This window comes from Idiotropiscis lumnitzeri, chromosome 12, assembly GCF_059441095.1.
Source record: "Idiotropiscis lumnitzeri isolate Australia: NSW breed Sydney's pygmy pipehorse chromosome 12, RoL_Ilum_1.0, whole genome shotgun sequence".
Classification (NCBI taxonomy): Eukaryota; Metazoa; Chordata; class Actinopteri; order Syngnathiformes; family Syngnathidae; genus Idiotropiscis; species Idiotropiscis lumnitzeri.
The window spans coordinates 15,353,275-15,367,473 of record NC_142402.1 but is presented as its reverse complement, the minus strand read 5'-3'; the positions used below and the strand labels follow the sequence as shown (position 1 = coordinate 15,367,473).

Genomic DNA, 14,199 nt, shown 5'->3' with positions numbered 1-14,199 from the left:
AGGGCTCCCTGCGAAGCTCCGAAATTTCCAGCATCATCATTGGCTCCGCGTCGTGACGCAATAGCATTTTTTTTTAATTTCCTTAAAATGTGAGTAGTTTTACTATGCGTCAATCAAAAATGTTTTTTTTAAGTATCGCTTATAATCCTACATAGAACTAAAAACAACAAAAGCAATTAAAAAAAAAAAATACATCTTTTAATTCAGTGGTTCTCAAAAATTTTAAACCAAGTACTTGCATGACCAACATTAAAAATAATAGGATAGTAGTTTTATTACCAAAAAATGTCAAATGTGTTTGTAATGTGATTCTTTTACAAAATTAAAAATACATCGATATTAATAAATGTAAAAATATACCTAACCCTGCTTATAAAAGTACATCGAAAAAGTTAATTAAATAAAAGATAAATGTAAACAGTAAAACACGTTAGATTTAAAAAAAAAAAAACTTTTCTAAACATGATGTATTTGATGGATTTCTCATTTTCCATTGTATTTGTGTATTGGTTTCTTTTGTCCAAACAGAATTATTTTCCTTTATTTGTCTTAACACTCCTCACCTCATTCCTACTGTGACTTTATGCAGTGGCATGATCAGTATCGGGCTTTGTAGCCTATGTTTGACTTTCTAAATAAAATCTTTTGCATGCCACTAGTTTGTACATGTTCCTGCTTGTTGGCTCATCTGACCCCTCCCCAAAGATCTTATATTGTACTAAGATGTTCTGAGACAAAATCTTACTATACTGTTACCTCTTGTGTGTTAACAGTCAAGCACATCATACAGTACAAGGGTCAGGGATGAGCTGCAGCCTATCCCATCTCACTATGACAGAGAGGCAGGGGACACCCTGGACTGGCGGGCCAATCACAGTGCACATATGAACAAACACAAACATTCACACAGGGCTCCACACACCCCTGGATTCAAACCCATACATTTGCAACTCTGAGGCAGACGTGCTAACCAACTGAATCTCCGTTCCAAACCAACAGTAGTAGTCATAGTATAATGAGAAATACATATTAGTAATAATAAATGTTCATTATGACAATTAAAGGTTTTTTCAACTGTCTTCCTTAACTAAAACGCACACGCCCCATCTTGAACTCGATTGTTTACCCACAGGACAACGTCAACACTCACTTTTGCACACAAATGAAACACGCCCTGCAAAATTGCATCCTCATCATGTGCCAGGATGATGAATGCGAGGATTTTACTTGCCGATGATGTTGTCGAAACCTTTTGTCTTGTTTCCTTTGAGCGTGACTCACCTGGGAGGAGGAGGAGGAGGAGGAGGAGGGGGAGAAGGAAGGGGCAGGGCCTAACTCACCTGTATGTGGGTCTCAGTATGAGGTTGAGTCATCAAATCAGACACCAGAGATTCACAAAATAAGTATAAAAAAAAGTTAAAGGAAAAAAAAGGAAATCAATGAAGGGCAAAGAAATGATTTTGACTATTTAAACATATGTTTATTAAATGGTAATTATTAGTGGAAAATGACAAAACTGATCAAATTAATTATTTCATAAAAAAATATTATTTTCATTTTTTTCACAAAATAACTTGTTTTGTGTATTTTTATGTTCTCACTAAAACAAGAACATTTTAGTTACTTATTTTTTATATTTAAATAATACAAAATTGAATTTGATTACATTGATAAAAGTAGATTTTTACAATTAATTCATACTTGTATAACAAAAATCAACAAATAGGCCCACAATTTAAATTTAATGTATTCAAATGTATTCAATGCTTGAAGAAAAACACCAATAGCCAGGCAGATTCACATTTTCATCATTAAATGAATGAATTCATAATTTCATAAAATTTAGGATTTATATTAATATATTCATAGTAAATAAAATTCTGTAAAATTAAAAATTAATTTTTTAAGTGAATAGCTAATGAAAACAATTATTCTTTGTATGTTGTCTTTACAAAAATATTTCCCGACATACAATGCTAGATGCCCTTTTTCATTCATTAATATTTTTACACTACCCAAATTCATTAATGGATTATTTTTATATAACAAAAGAAAAACAAACATTTCAATGAATTAACATCTTTATTGTTTTTTTTTAAATAAGTTATTTCTCATCCACCCCAAAACATTTTTAACCAGTTAACTAAACGTACAGATGACAAAAAATAAAAAGGCCTTAAATAGAATCTTTACTTGCTTTAATTGCACAGAGTACTTCCACTTTGGCCTTTATCATTTATTACACATGCATTGCACAGCTTAATATCCACCCACATTATGACAACTTACAATAAATACAAAGTTCATGAAATAAAAAAATCACAGCATGGAGGATTTCTCCAGTGAAGGAGTAAGCGCTAAAGTCATTAGCATTGTCGCTAGAGTTAATCTAGTGCACAAAATTAACAAAATATTGCTCCAAAATCTTTATTAAACATTTCTACATTACATCCAGTGAGTGACGACTCTAACGTTAGCCAGCTAGCATTACGGTATATTACAACAATAATAAAAACAGCTTGTCCAGTTGATTTAGAAAAAAAAACAAAAGAATCATGAAAACATTATTTGTATATCAAAAACTGTCGTGTTTTGTTCTTGGCACAATCCTCGCCTCTGAAGAGTAAAAACGAGAGGCATCAAATCCACCAGAGTAGCAAGCGGTTAGCGCTAGCAATCCTGAAGCCTGCTTTTTGCTAGCCAAGAAACTAACGTCACCGAAAAGAAATGATGGAATCATAATCAAATTCAACCTAATTAAAATTGTTTTTAGCAGCTTACAAAAAAAAAACAACCAGTATGAGAGAGTTAGCCAAATGTTTATAATTCTGCTAGAAAAATCTAACAATAAATCGTGCTCATCACTGTGCGCCACAATGGGATTTTCCTATCAGTTTTCATTATAACGTATGGACTTTATATCTTCGATGCATCGTTCAGTTTTTCATTAACTGTTTCTTAGAATTTTCTTTTCTGTTTCTTTTTCCCCATCAGGGCCCACTTTAGTTTTCTTAAAGTGCTCCCTGGATCAACTGAAAATTTGCCTGTCTATTTTTGGACTTCATAAGAGTTCCTTTTTGCAATGGCCCGTGGTCGTCTTTCACACGTACTCCCTGTTGTCGAGGTCCTTCTTGAGAGCTTTCTTGATACGGTCAATCTCATCTTCTTCCGAGCTGTCATACTCGTAACCCCCTTTCTTCTTCTCCGTCTCATCCGAGGCGTCGTCTCCTTGTTGTTCTTGGTCCTGTGGCGTGGTGGTGCACTGCAGCTCCTCGCGTATGCTGTTGAGCTCCACCAGGCCATCGTGCAGCTGCGTGGCCACCTCGCGGATCTTGGCGGCAAACTCGGATTTGGCGCCCTTCTTCAGCTCCTTAGAGTCCTTGGCCACAAAGTAGATGTCCATACCCACAAAGAGGCCCGTGAGGACCCCGGTGGCCATGCTGGCGATCTGAACGGCGCGTGCCGCTGTGCTGCCCGCCACGTTGGCGATCTGCACCACGCGCATGATCTCGTTGGCGTTGATAAGGATGGCCTTGCCCGCCATGGCGCCGTCCTCGTAGAAGCTGCTGCTCAGCACGGGGAAGTCACGGTTGTATGCGTTGTTCTTCATCTTGATGAGGTCGAAGCGCCGCAGGTTCTCGATTCCCTGCTTGATGAACTTGAGGCACTTGTTGAGGTCCGCCATCTTCTCCTGGTAGTCCTCCACGATCTTCTCCACTTTCTTGCGGTCCATGGAGTTGTTGACCTGGTTGGAGATGCCGGCGCCGGCCGAGGTGAGGCCGCCGGCCGTGGCGACACCCAACCCCACGGCCGTCACGATCAGGGAAGTGCCGAAAGTGACGGGAGCCAGTGCCAGGCCGGCGATGGTGGCCACGCCGCCGATGGCGCTGGTGGAGCCGCCGGTGATCTGGGCGATCTTGGTGTTCTTGTTGAACTTGTCCAGGCCTTCGGCGATGCTGTTCAGGTCGATGACGTGCTGCCAGAGGCTCTCGGCGCGCTCCGAGAACAGCTTGTTGAACACCCGGATACCCTTCTGAACCTTCTCCGCTGTCACCGCAAAAGCCCTGACCGCAGAAAATGGTACAATATGTTCATTTCAATTTTTTTTTTGAATGACTTGCCCTCATGTCAACAAGACCCCAACACTCACTTAGCTTCTTCTTTATCCGTCATGTCATCATCCTGTGGCGTGTCCTCCCAAGCTGCGGAAGAGCATATTTTCAAAGATGCATCGTCACAAGGTATCTAGGGTCAGGATTTCTGTCCATTGTCATTGCGAGAATCCGATTCATTTTAATAATAGAATGACTCGCTTGGGCCGCTAACGTCTTAGGCGGGGTAAATAATTTTATTTCAACTTACATTCCACATTGTTCCACCACTCCATAAGACCCTCCATGTCCTGGAAGAAAATGAAAAAATGAATAAATAAAAGGTAGATTTCGTGATTTAGGCCAGTTAACAAGACGTTGCCATGGAGATGCAATGTTCCCAAACTGACCTGTCTATCTTCAGGCTGTGACGGTTCAATGCGGAACTCCTCCAGGCGATCAAACAAACTCACGTTGCCACCCTCGTTCTGAAACACAAGTAGTGCCAAGTAGTCGTTACAGTCCACTTGCATCGGGGCCATGTATTGGTAGTCAGAACAGTTTTCTAGTATTACACCACATTTGATTTTCTCTGCTTTAGTTGTTTTGTGAAAACAAAATAATGGAAATTACACAATACATAATGTAAAAATATTTCAAAAACTAAATTTGAAAATGTCAACAAAAATTAACTGAACATCTCTCAAGTGTTAGAGCACAATTTACAGTGGAGGAACAGTATCTGATTAGAGCAGGTGCCCCTGGGGGATGCTAACGAGGAGGAAGTTTTTTTTTGTGGTATGTTGTGTTTTTGCAGAAGTGGCGTCTGACTAAAGGGAAGCTGACAAACAAGTCAGAACAGATTGTGGCGGCCTCGTCTCTCCTTACATGCCTTCAATCCGGCGGCTGTGCTGCAGCTTTTGTGTCGGAATGCAAGGGGTGGAGGGGGGGGGCAAAAGGTGACAAGAGAAAACAGATGTTGACAAAAAGTCTTCTCTCTTGGCAGACGAGCGAGAGAAGTACGGGCAGAGGATGTCAGGTGACCGAAACGGCGCTTTATTGTAGGGATGGGAAGAAAGATGACGAAGTGGCATTGTGTGGGAAGAAAGCCCTGACAGGGTGGGACCAGAGTGACATCATTGTCAAGGCTAAGAATTGGGTCGCTGGAAGAACATGGCGTTATGTTTTAGATGAGACCGTACAATTAAATCATGTAATAATGAGAATTAAAAAAAAATGCAATAATTTTTAGAGACAAATTCCTTCCTGGAGATGACTTATTGGCTGTCGAGTGGACTTAGTTTTTTTTACATTTGCCATTTGGTGAAAAACACATGATTAAAAATGGGGTTAAAAAATTAAAAAGAAATTGAATATAAATAATGACGGATTTAAAAAAGTTATCAACAATGACTAGAAAATATCAAATAATCAAACAAATTAAAATAAACGTACACGTATTTAATTAGAACAAAAATTCCTAAATATAGCTAACACAACATGAGGAGATAAATTTTATAAAAAAATCCTTGAAACAAAATATTGTAAATGTAATGAAATGGAAATACTACTATAAAATAATAAAATTCTAACAATATAAAATGAAGAAAAATTTTAACAAAATATAAATGAAACAAAATAAAATAAAGTATTTAAATTAAAAAATAAATACATTTATTTTGAAAAATAAAATTACGGAATTTAAAAAAAATTCAAACTAAACTTTTACCTCAGCATCTGCATCTCGCCTCTGTGCCACTTTGTTCTGCAACAAATCCAAAGCAAAGGCAATTAAAACACTTACGTTGTAATAAAAACACAATTAGCTCAATGACCTTGTTTGACGAGACTTTCAAAATAATGGTAAATGCCATAATAATAGACACTTCATATCGATTAAAACACAGGATATTGTGGTTGATAAATATATATTCACATCAAATTACTAATTGAAAGAATACCCCCTCTCCTTTCACTAGGAAAAAAAAAAGCATGATTCTGTCTTTTTCCCGTTTTCTTTTTTTTTGCCCATCCCCATTGCAAAAACCTAAAAGACAAACATAATCGTCAATGGCAGGGAATGACTTTCAATGCGTGAACATTACCTTGACGCGAGGCATGAAGGGATTGTGTCGCTTAGGCTTCTTGACTTTGATCTAAAAAGTAAAACTCAATAAGTGAAACGACAAAAGGTGAAGAATTCATCACAAAAGGAAGCAAGACGGAAACAACAAAAAAAATAAATAAAAAAGACCTCTTTGGATTTGTTGGTGCCATCCTCCTCCTTTTTATCCTCGTTGGATTTGTCGTCATCATTTTCATCTTTGCCTTTCAGGACTTCGTCATCCGATGAAGGCTGTTGTCACGGGACGCCATCGAGTGTTAAACGTTGCCGACACGTCAAGTGAAAACACGTGACATTCACGTACCTTGGCAGCAGCACGTGGTATAAATGGGTTGTAGCGCTTTTGTTTCTTCTTGCTCTGGAAAAAAAAAAAAGACAAAGAGAAACAGTGAATGCTATAGCGCAGATTTTAAAGCGATTTTCTTTTGTTTTATTTTTTCCTACGACTGTTTGTCGAGTACAGGCAAGCGCCACATAAGACTTTCATGCGAGAATATGCGCCTGTGTTTAAGAAGCAGTTGTTTGCAAGTTGAAAATGACCGCAACATTTATGCTTATTTCCGTTCACCCATCTATTGCATTGGTGGTGGACTTATGTTAGAGGAAAAGACATAGTTTGGTGTTTAAATATACAGTGTATATATTTTTTAATTGTTTGTTTTTTTTGATTGTACATATAAACAGACACCAGAAAATAATTTCGTAAGAAATAAAAGATTTAAAAGAAGAGAAGACAATTATTGATCATAAGCACAGTGTACATGTTCAAAGAATAGATATATTTAGAACTGTGCCCATTGGGACTGAGCCAGACCATGGATGCCAAATCGAACACAATTAATAATAATTAAAAAAAAAAATAAAAAATAAAAAAACGAGCACCAAATGACCACAGAGATGTAAAGTTCTCCACAAAAAGCTACATTCATGAATGCTGAACCACGGTTAGCTTTAGCATAAATAGAAATGTGATGATTAATGTTTTATATAATGTGTCAGTTTTGCAGTAAACTTCAACTGGGAGTGACAAAACACTTGAAGTAAGCACGCGTCAACCCTTATTTAGCAAGAGAGATACTCATTTCCTCATTACTTGACAGCGAGAGTGAGAAAAGGTGTGAAGGAGCACTTAAACTTATTCAAACTGATTTTCTTTTTTTGGAGTGTGCTTTAAGAAGTTTAATGTGTTTTAAGCCTGTGAGCGCAGCAAAAAAAAAAAATAACTCAAAATATTAGGTACATGTGCACCTCACCTCCACTGGGGTTTCCTCAGTCCCATCTTCTTTCAGAAGCTCATCATCTGATTGGCTCTGCGAGATAAAGATCTTGCTAATAGGTCTACTCAACTTGCCTTCGAGCTTCTTTGTCACATGACGTTCGGGTCGCACCTGATTCTGGTTTTCTTGCTTCGGCAAAACTGTGTTGGCTGCTCGGCTCCTGAGCACCTGAAATCCGATCGCGGTATGAAAGAAGCAGGTCAAGCACACGCCTCTGATCTTGAAAGCAACACTGACTGCGTTTTAGAGCAACTTGAGGACTGTTTTGGGACAATTTTGAACACAACGCTGCCAAAGACTCTTGGTATGTATTAGGAATTTTTTTTTTTACTCTTTTTGTTGGACTAGGGTTCTACTAAAAGTTTTGGATTGTTCATTGTACTTATTTTTTTTTTTTTTTAAATTTATACATTAAGTTAGTTTTAACTATGGGACTCGTGAACGCTGACTGTTTGAGAAGTCTTTCTACAGCTTTTAAACAATTTTTCTTTTCAATTTCACAACCCTTTCCTGCTTTTGGACACACAAACACAAACAACATGAGAGACTCCGCCTACCTCCTGTGATGGCTTGTGTAGGGGAACTTTAGGAGCTCCCTTATCTGCCCTCTCCCGGGATGTCATGTCTCTGTCGTCCTGCAGCAGGCAAGTACATGTTATTTGCTGGCCCAATAATAGAATCCTGGCAGCAGGCAAGCCACGATGATTAAGAAAGTACCTTAGCGTCTTCAGATGTTTTCGGCTTGGCTTTGACCTGAACGTGGGAATGACAGAGACACAAAGTCAAAGTGGCCGTCTTGCCACAAGAGTGCCAAGTGGAAACAAAACACGGTCAAACCTCATGGGCGGGCCGACGTGGAACTGGCGGCGTTTCACTTCTCTGCTTTCTCTCTGCGTCGACGACGTTATTTTTGAACTGACCAGGACGACATACAGGAAGGATTTAAAGAGAGAGGATGTGTGTGTGTTGTCACTGATTACTCATGATAATGAATATACACTACTTTTTCTTTCCCCTCCACTTGTTTGTCAGTTTCTTTGAGCGTCTCGGCGTCTTCGGTGTCTTTCTGTGCAAAAGAGGAAAGTCAAGTAAGTAGTTAAAGTTGTTTACTTTTGTGTGAAAACTTTTGTCAAAAGTCAACAAAACCAGAGCACAGGCAAGGGACGAATTGCCACTTATGAGACATCATCTCTCAGCCATCTTTTGATTTAAAGTTTAATGAGATCATTTTTGTGTTGTCGTACTAAAAAACTGCGTTCAAGTCCAAAATAGTTGTGAAACTGTCCTAAAACAGTCAGAGAAGCACTCTATACAAGCCTGTAATAGTTCTAAAATGAACTAAAAGACACCACCAGTGCTGTGCTCAAGGCCAAAAGAGTCCAAAAATTGTCCAACAGATGTCAATGCTTCATTTGCGACCAAAGGAGTCTAAAAAATTTTCATAAAAAGGTTAAAAAATGTTTTGAAAAAGTCCTAAAACACAGCCAGCATTGCGGTCAAACCTGAAGGGATCACAAAGTCATTCTGACTCGGTTCAAAAGCATCCTAAAATGGTCAAATGTTTTGGAATTGTATAGCATATAAAACAAAAAAAAGTCTTTAAATGGACCTAAAATACAGTTAACGTGCTTAAAACCACAGTCTCAGAACTGTCCAAAAACACAGTCAAGTTCAAAACATCTTGCTTGTGAAATGGTCCTAAAACATAGTCAGCAATATGTGCAGTCACATAATTGTCATTAAAGAACGGTCAGAATTACGCTTGAGATTAAAAGAGCCAGAAAATTGTCCAACTGAGCTTTGAAACCGACCTAAAAAACAGTCAGTGATGCGTTCAAAAACCAAGAGCAGGCCTGGAAATATTCTAAAACACTACTGGAGCTGCGTTCAAGACCAAAAGAGCACAGCCGCCAATAAAATCCCGATTGCATCACAACCAAAGGCCCCAAGACGAGCACCGTCACCATGAAACTCAGCAAAACGACAATCAAGTTACTTTATTGGCAGGCTTGAATGGGTTCAGTTTGGCCATGGCTCCCATCACGGTGTTCTGAGGGAGGCGAGGACACATTAAGACGAATGCCGCAGAGGACACCCCTCACAACCCACGAGGAATGTTTCAATACCTGTTTATGGCCGGGCGACTTTTCGCTGGCGGCGGGCGTGTCATCGTCGCCGGAGTCACTCTGCTTGTCCTTACCAGATCGGAATGGATTCAGCATGTTCATGGCGTCGGTCAGCTTGCTCTGAAATAAAATGTTCAAAACAAACATGAATCACCTGACAGAGATGCTTCGGGATTTCTATGAAACAACTTGCAGAACCTGTTTATGAGCGGTCTGGTTCTCGCCGGTGTCCGACGCCTCATCAGTATCTGAGTTCTCCTTCTCCTAAACAACCCGACGCACAATCGTGAATATTAATATTCGTATTGTTGCGGCTTTTCATGGAAAACGGTACAAATGGACGAACGCACCGGTTTGTCAGAGTAGAAGGCGTTCTTCATCATGGCGCTGAAGCCGTTCTGAAGGCACACATGCAGGCACACGGACGTTAATGGTCAAATTCTTCGCCAAAACACATTTACTGATTACCTGTTTGACTTTGGGCTTCTCCGTCAGGTTCTCTTTGGAGCCGAGAGACTTCTCCTTAGACGTCTTCTCGGCGAGATTGTCGCTGCTGGCAGAGAGCTCGCTGGCTGCCGTCAAGTCTTCCTAAAATACAAGAGAGCGTGAGTGCTCAAGAGCAAAATCCCTCTTGAAATTGTCATAAAGTTCGACAATTGTGCAACAGTAATTGTTGTGTTCAAGACCAAACCAGCCAGGGATGGTCAAATATCAAATACTGACTTAAAAAAAAAAAGTCTGTTTTGTATTCAAGAACAAAAGAACACAAAATGACACAAAATGGGTTCTGAAGTGGACCTAAAAATGTGTCAGTGTGACTTGAGACAAAGCAAGGCAGCTAAATTTAATCCATTTAATTTAATAGACAAATAAAAAAACGGTCTTAAAACAACCATACTTGTGTAAGACTGAGTGAGTAAAAGACTAAAATGGTCCTTAAACATTGTCTGTGTTGCATTCAACACCATAAGCGTGTTATTACTGTATAACAGTCATTGTCATGTTAAATGCAAGTCAAGGTTAACGTTCAAGTGTACAAAATGTCCTGAAATTCAGCATAAACACAACTTGTGCTGAGTTCAAGACCAACAGAGCGTTAAAATTGTCCTTTAACACAGTCATCGTCATGCTAAAACTAACTAAAGACCTTAGAACAACTGGTTCAAGACCATGAGATGAAGCTACTCGACCTGAGACTGAGCTCTGGCTACAGCAAGTGCTTTGGGCTTTTTGAACATTCCGCTGAAGAGTCCTCCTTTCTCCTGCGGAAACAACAGGAAATGAACGCCGCGCTCGTCACTTTTATGCTAAGTCACTAGCTTGAGCCCTGCTGACCTTAGCCCCGCCATCAGAGAGGTGTTCACTGCTGGCCGACAGCTCGCTGGATTGAGACAAATCATCCTGGACCGGTCCATGAAATGCAAAGTGAAGTTAAATTTGACACTTATTGAAAAAAAAACATGAAGAAAATTGTCTCCACTGCTGCTCACCTGAGACTTTTCTTTTAACAGCTTGGGTGATTTTTTAAACATTCCGCCAAACATTCCAGCAGATTCCTGAGAATGAGCACATTAGTCATTCAGAATTAAATTGTCATTGAACTAAACATTGAACACATTTTCAATGTGACGGTGAAGACTCACTCACCTTGGTGTTATCGTTGACATTTGAGTGGCTGGCGGACATGTCAATGTCAAGAAGATCCTAAGAGAACAAAATATATTTTAGAACACTTTAGATGCATGTAGAAGTACGATCTTAGTATTATGTACCTGTGAGGGCCTGCGCGCATGTCCCCGTTTAGGAGGTTTTTTCAGCATCCCGCCCAACACGCCAGACTTGTCCTGCATACGACAAGCGACGTTGGCATCAGAGGCTCACCGGTGCGAGTTAACAGTCCAATTCTACGCTCACCTTGGCCGGCTTGCTTTCATCTAACCTGCCATCGCTCGGCAGAAGCTCTGGATTGTGCTGTGAGAGCGCTACCTAAAAAAAAAAAAAATAATTATCCAAATATCCTTGAAAACAACTCAAGCGCAGTCCTAAAAAACATTGCGTTGCATTGAAGAACACTCCAAATATTTTTTCGGCAACACACAGATTTCACACTCCGTTTTGGAACATTACGTAAAATGAAATTGAAATGAAATAAATCAGAAGCATGTCCAGTACCACACACTCACGTACATAAACCAATTTATGTTTCACGGCTCCATTAAAAATATTCACCTTGGTGTTGACGTGCACATTGTTATTGATGCCGGACATATCAATGTCAAGAAGATCCTAAGAGAACAAAATATATTTTAGAACACTTTACGTGCATGTACAAGTGCGATCTTAGTATTATGTACCTGTGAGGGCCTGCGTGCATGTCCCCGTTTAGGAGGTTTTTTCAGTATCCCGCTCAACATGCCAGACTTATCCTATGTAGGACGAGTACGTTTAGAATCAGAGACAAGCTGCTTTGAGCTAACTAGACAAGTGTGTGTTCACCTTGGATGGCTTACTGTCATCTAAGCTACCGTTGCTGGCCGAAAGCTCCGGATTGTGCTGTGAGAGCGCCACCTAAAATATAAATATAAAAAAACAGCTCTAGCAGCTTTGCGTACTCCAACAGTCCAAAAATACAGTGTTCCATCAGTGTTGCAGTCAAAATGAGTCTTAAAACACATTCCAGTAGGACTGCAACAAGTTATTAACTTATTTTAATTTGTTGATTATTTTGTCGATTATTATAAAACTACATTTATTTTATTTTTTTAATTCATAAAATAAAAGATTGATATAAAAATAATAATTAAAAAAATCAATTAGGTGGGGATTTATAGATAAATCATTGCGCCTCCACATCCAAGTATTCCATTAAAGCCCAAAAGAGTCCTGAAATAGTTCTAAAACAATCCAAAAGGGTTCTGAAATAGTCTGAAAACAAAGTCCGCCTTGTGTACGAGACCAAAAGAGTCATTAAAGGTCCTGAGACACTCAGTCTTGCATTCAAGACAATTGAGTACTACAACGGTACTAAAACAGTCAGTGTGGAGGTTACAAACATGTTATTACAATGTTATTAGTCGCTAAAACCCATTCAGTGTTGCATTCAAGCACGAAAATGCGCTAAAAAACATTTATGAGGGCGAGAGTGCGAAAAGCATCTGAGAAGGCAACAATAAGCTTTCTTTCTTTATGTCAGGAAAGTCAAAATAATGTGGGATGTCAAAAAAAAAAAAAGATCAACAACAAACCTGCTGTGACTCTTTGGACAATTTAGGCTGCTTCTTGAACATGCCCTTAAACATACCTCCCTTGTCCTGGAATCATAAAAAAAAGACAATGATTTGAGAGTCTTCGTGGGAATAAAGCACTCCACGCAACAACAGAAATCAGGATGTGACCTTGGTGTTGTCGTTCAGACTCTCGTTACTCTTTGACAGTTCACTGCCGACTGACAGGTCGTCCTGTGGTGTAAACATTTAAATGGTCAGTTTGAAAAGTTGATTATTATTACTACTACTGCTGCTGCTACTATTATTGTCATGTGTTACCTGCGGTTCGGTGGACTTGGAGGATCTCTTGAACATGCTGCCGAACAATCCCGCTTTTTGCTAAAGTGCAAGAGAAAGGAAAAAATCATTTTATCCGCAGATGGTTGGTGGTCATTACTCAACTGAAGAAAGGAGACGATGTTTGGGAAGAGTCCTATTTTAAAATTGTAAGTATTAAGTTGATCTTTCTTTTTTATAGTTGATTTGGATACAATGTTATGCTGAGGTGTATTTATCACAAATGTAATTGACAAATTGTACGATTTGTAGTCACAGCGGAGTTTTTTTGTTAACACTCTGAAAAGTGACTTTTAGTTTACACACTATTATTATGGCCATACTTTTTCACCGATTCATTTATAAAGATATATATCAAACAAAACAGAATGCTATTCTTTGTATTTAACCAATATTAAGATGTCTATCACATTAAAAGGGGGGGGGATAACTTGGGTTTGGCAGCACATTTAGCTTCTTTCCGAGTGAATACAAATGATTGATTATTCAAGTGATTAAATTAGTACTCACCGCGACGTCTCCTCCATCACATTCCAAGTCCAGATCAAGGTTCCGATCCTGCCCAAACACGTTGAACGTGTAAAACACTTTAACAACGACAACGACATAAAAGTGTATGGAGTAAAGCGAGAGAAACCGCTCACCATTTTGGTTCTGTTTTGGCTTCTGTCACCGAAGCAAAGTCGTGAAGATTCTTCACGTTCCTTTCTCCCTGGTTCTTTTTGTGAAGGAGCTTTATGCCGGGCTATCGACCTGAAAAGTTCCGCCCACCCAACTTGGGTGAAAAAAAAAATAAAAACTTCACCCAGTTCCTTGTGATGACGTTTATGCAACAACGTTTCAAAACCCCGACGAACCAGTTCCACCAGCCTTATTCTTTATTAGGCGGAGGAGGAGGGCGTGGCTTGTCTCACCTGGCAGCGGGATTGTTGTGAGGCGTGCTGCATTCAGTGCTACTCAGAAATCTCAATATTCTAAGTGATATTCTCTTCAAGACTCCGAATGTCTCATATGTCG

General features: G+C 39.3%; 1 protein-coding gene across 2 annotated transcripts; it reads right to left on the bottom strand.

The window, feature by feature from the left end:
• Positions 1-2,181: 2,181 nt before the first annotated feature.
• Positions 2,182-14,063, bottom strand: apol1 (apolipoprotein L1). 2 transcript variants are annotated; one of them, XM_088311442.1, is made up of 33 exons: positions 13,827-14,063; positions 13,693-13,740; positions 13,165-13,224; positions 13,015-13,077; positions 12,865-12,930; positions 12,116-12,187; positions 11,974-12,045; positions 11,849-11,905; positions 11,534-11,605; positions 11,392-11,463; positions 11,267-11,323; positions 11,110-11,175; positions 10,955-11,020; positions 10,810-10,881; positions 10,088-10,207; positions 9,970-10,017; positions 9,818-9,883; positions 9,620-9,739; positions 9,490-9,543; positions 8,497-8,559; positions 8,331-8,408; positions 8,211-8,246; positions 8,051-8,128; positions 7,605-7,661; positions 7,470-7,526; positions 6,521-6,574; positions 6,346-6,447; positions 6,197-6,247; positions 5,821-5,856; positions 4,502-4,579; positions 4,363-4,402; positions 4,151-4,202; positions 2,182-4,064 (listed from the first exon to the last, which is right to left on the bottom strand). In XM_088311442.1, the coding sequence occupies exons 1-33, from the start codon at positions 13,827-13,829 to the stop codon at positions 3,101-3,103; spliced, it is 3,000 nt and encodes a 999-aa protein (XP_088167568.1). In that variant the 5' UTR covers positions 13,830-14,063; the 3' UTR covers positions 2,182-3,100. The 2 variants fall into 2 exon arrangements, with proteins under 2 accessions (XP_088167568.1, XP_088167569.1); XM_088311443.1 differs by lacking the exon at positions 9,490-9,543.
• Between the last annotated feature and the right edge of the window lie 136 nt (positions 14,064-14,199).

Excerpts from the sequence above, each read along its gene's own strand:
- apol1 (XM_088311442.1), bottom strand. Across the intron at positions 11,906-11,973 it reads ATGCACGCAGGCCCTCACAG|GATCTTCTTGACATTGATAT; the intron begins GTACATAATACT and ends TTGTTCTCTTAG. Across the intron at positions 10,018-10,087 it reads AGAAGCCCAAAGTCAAACAG|AACGGCTTCAGCGCCATGAT; the intron begins GTAATCAGTAAA and ends GTGTGCCTTCAG.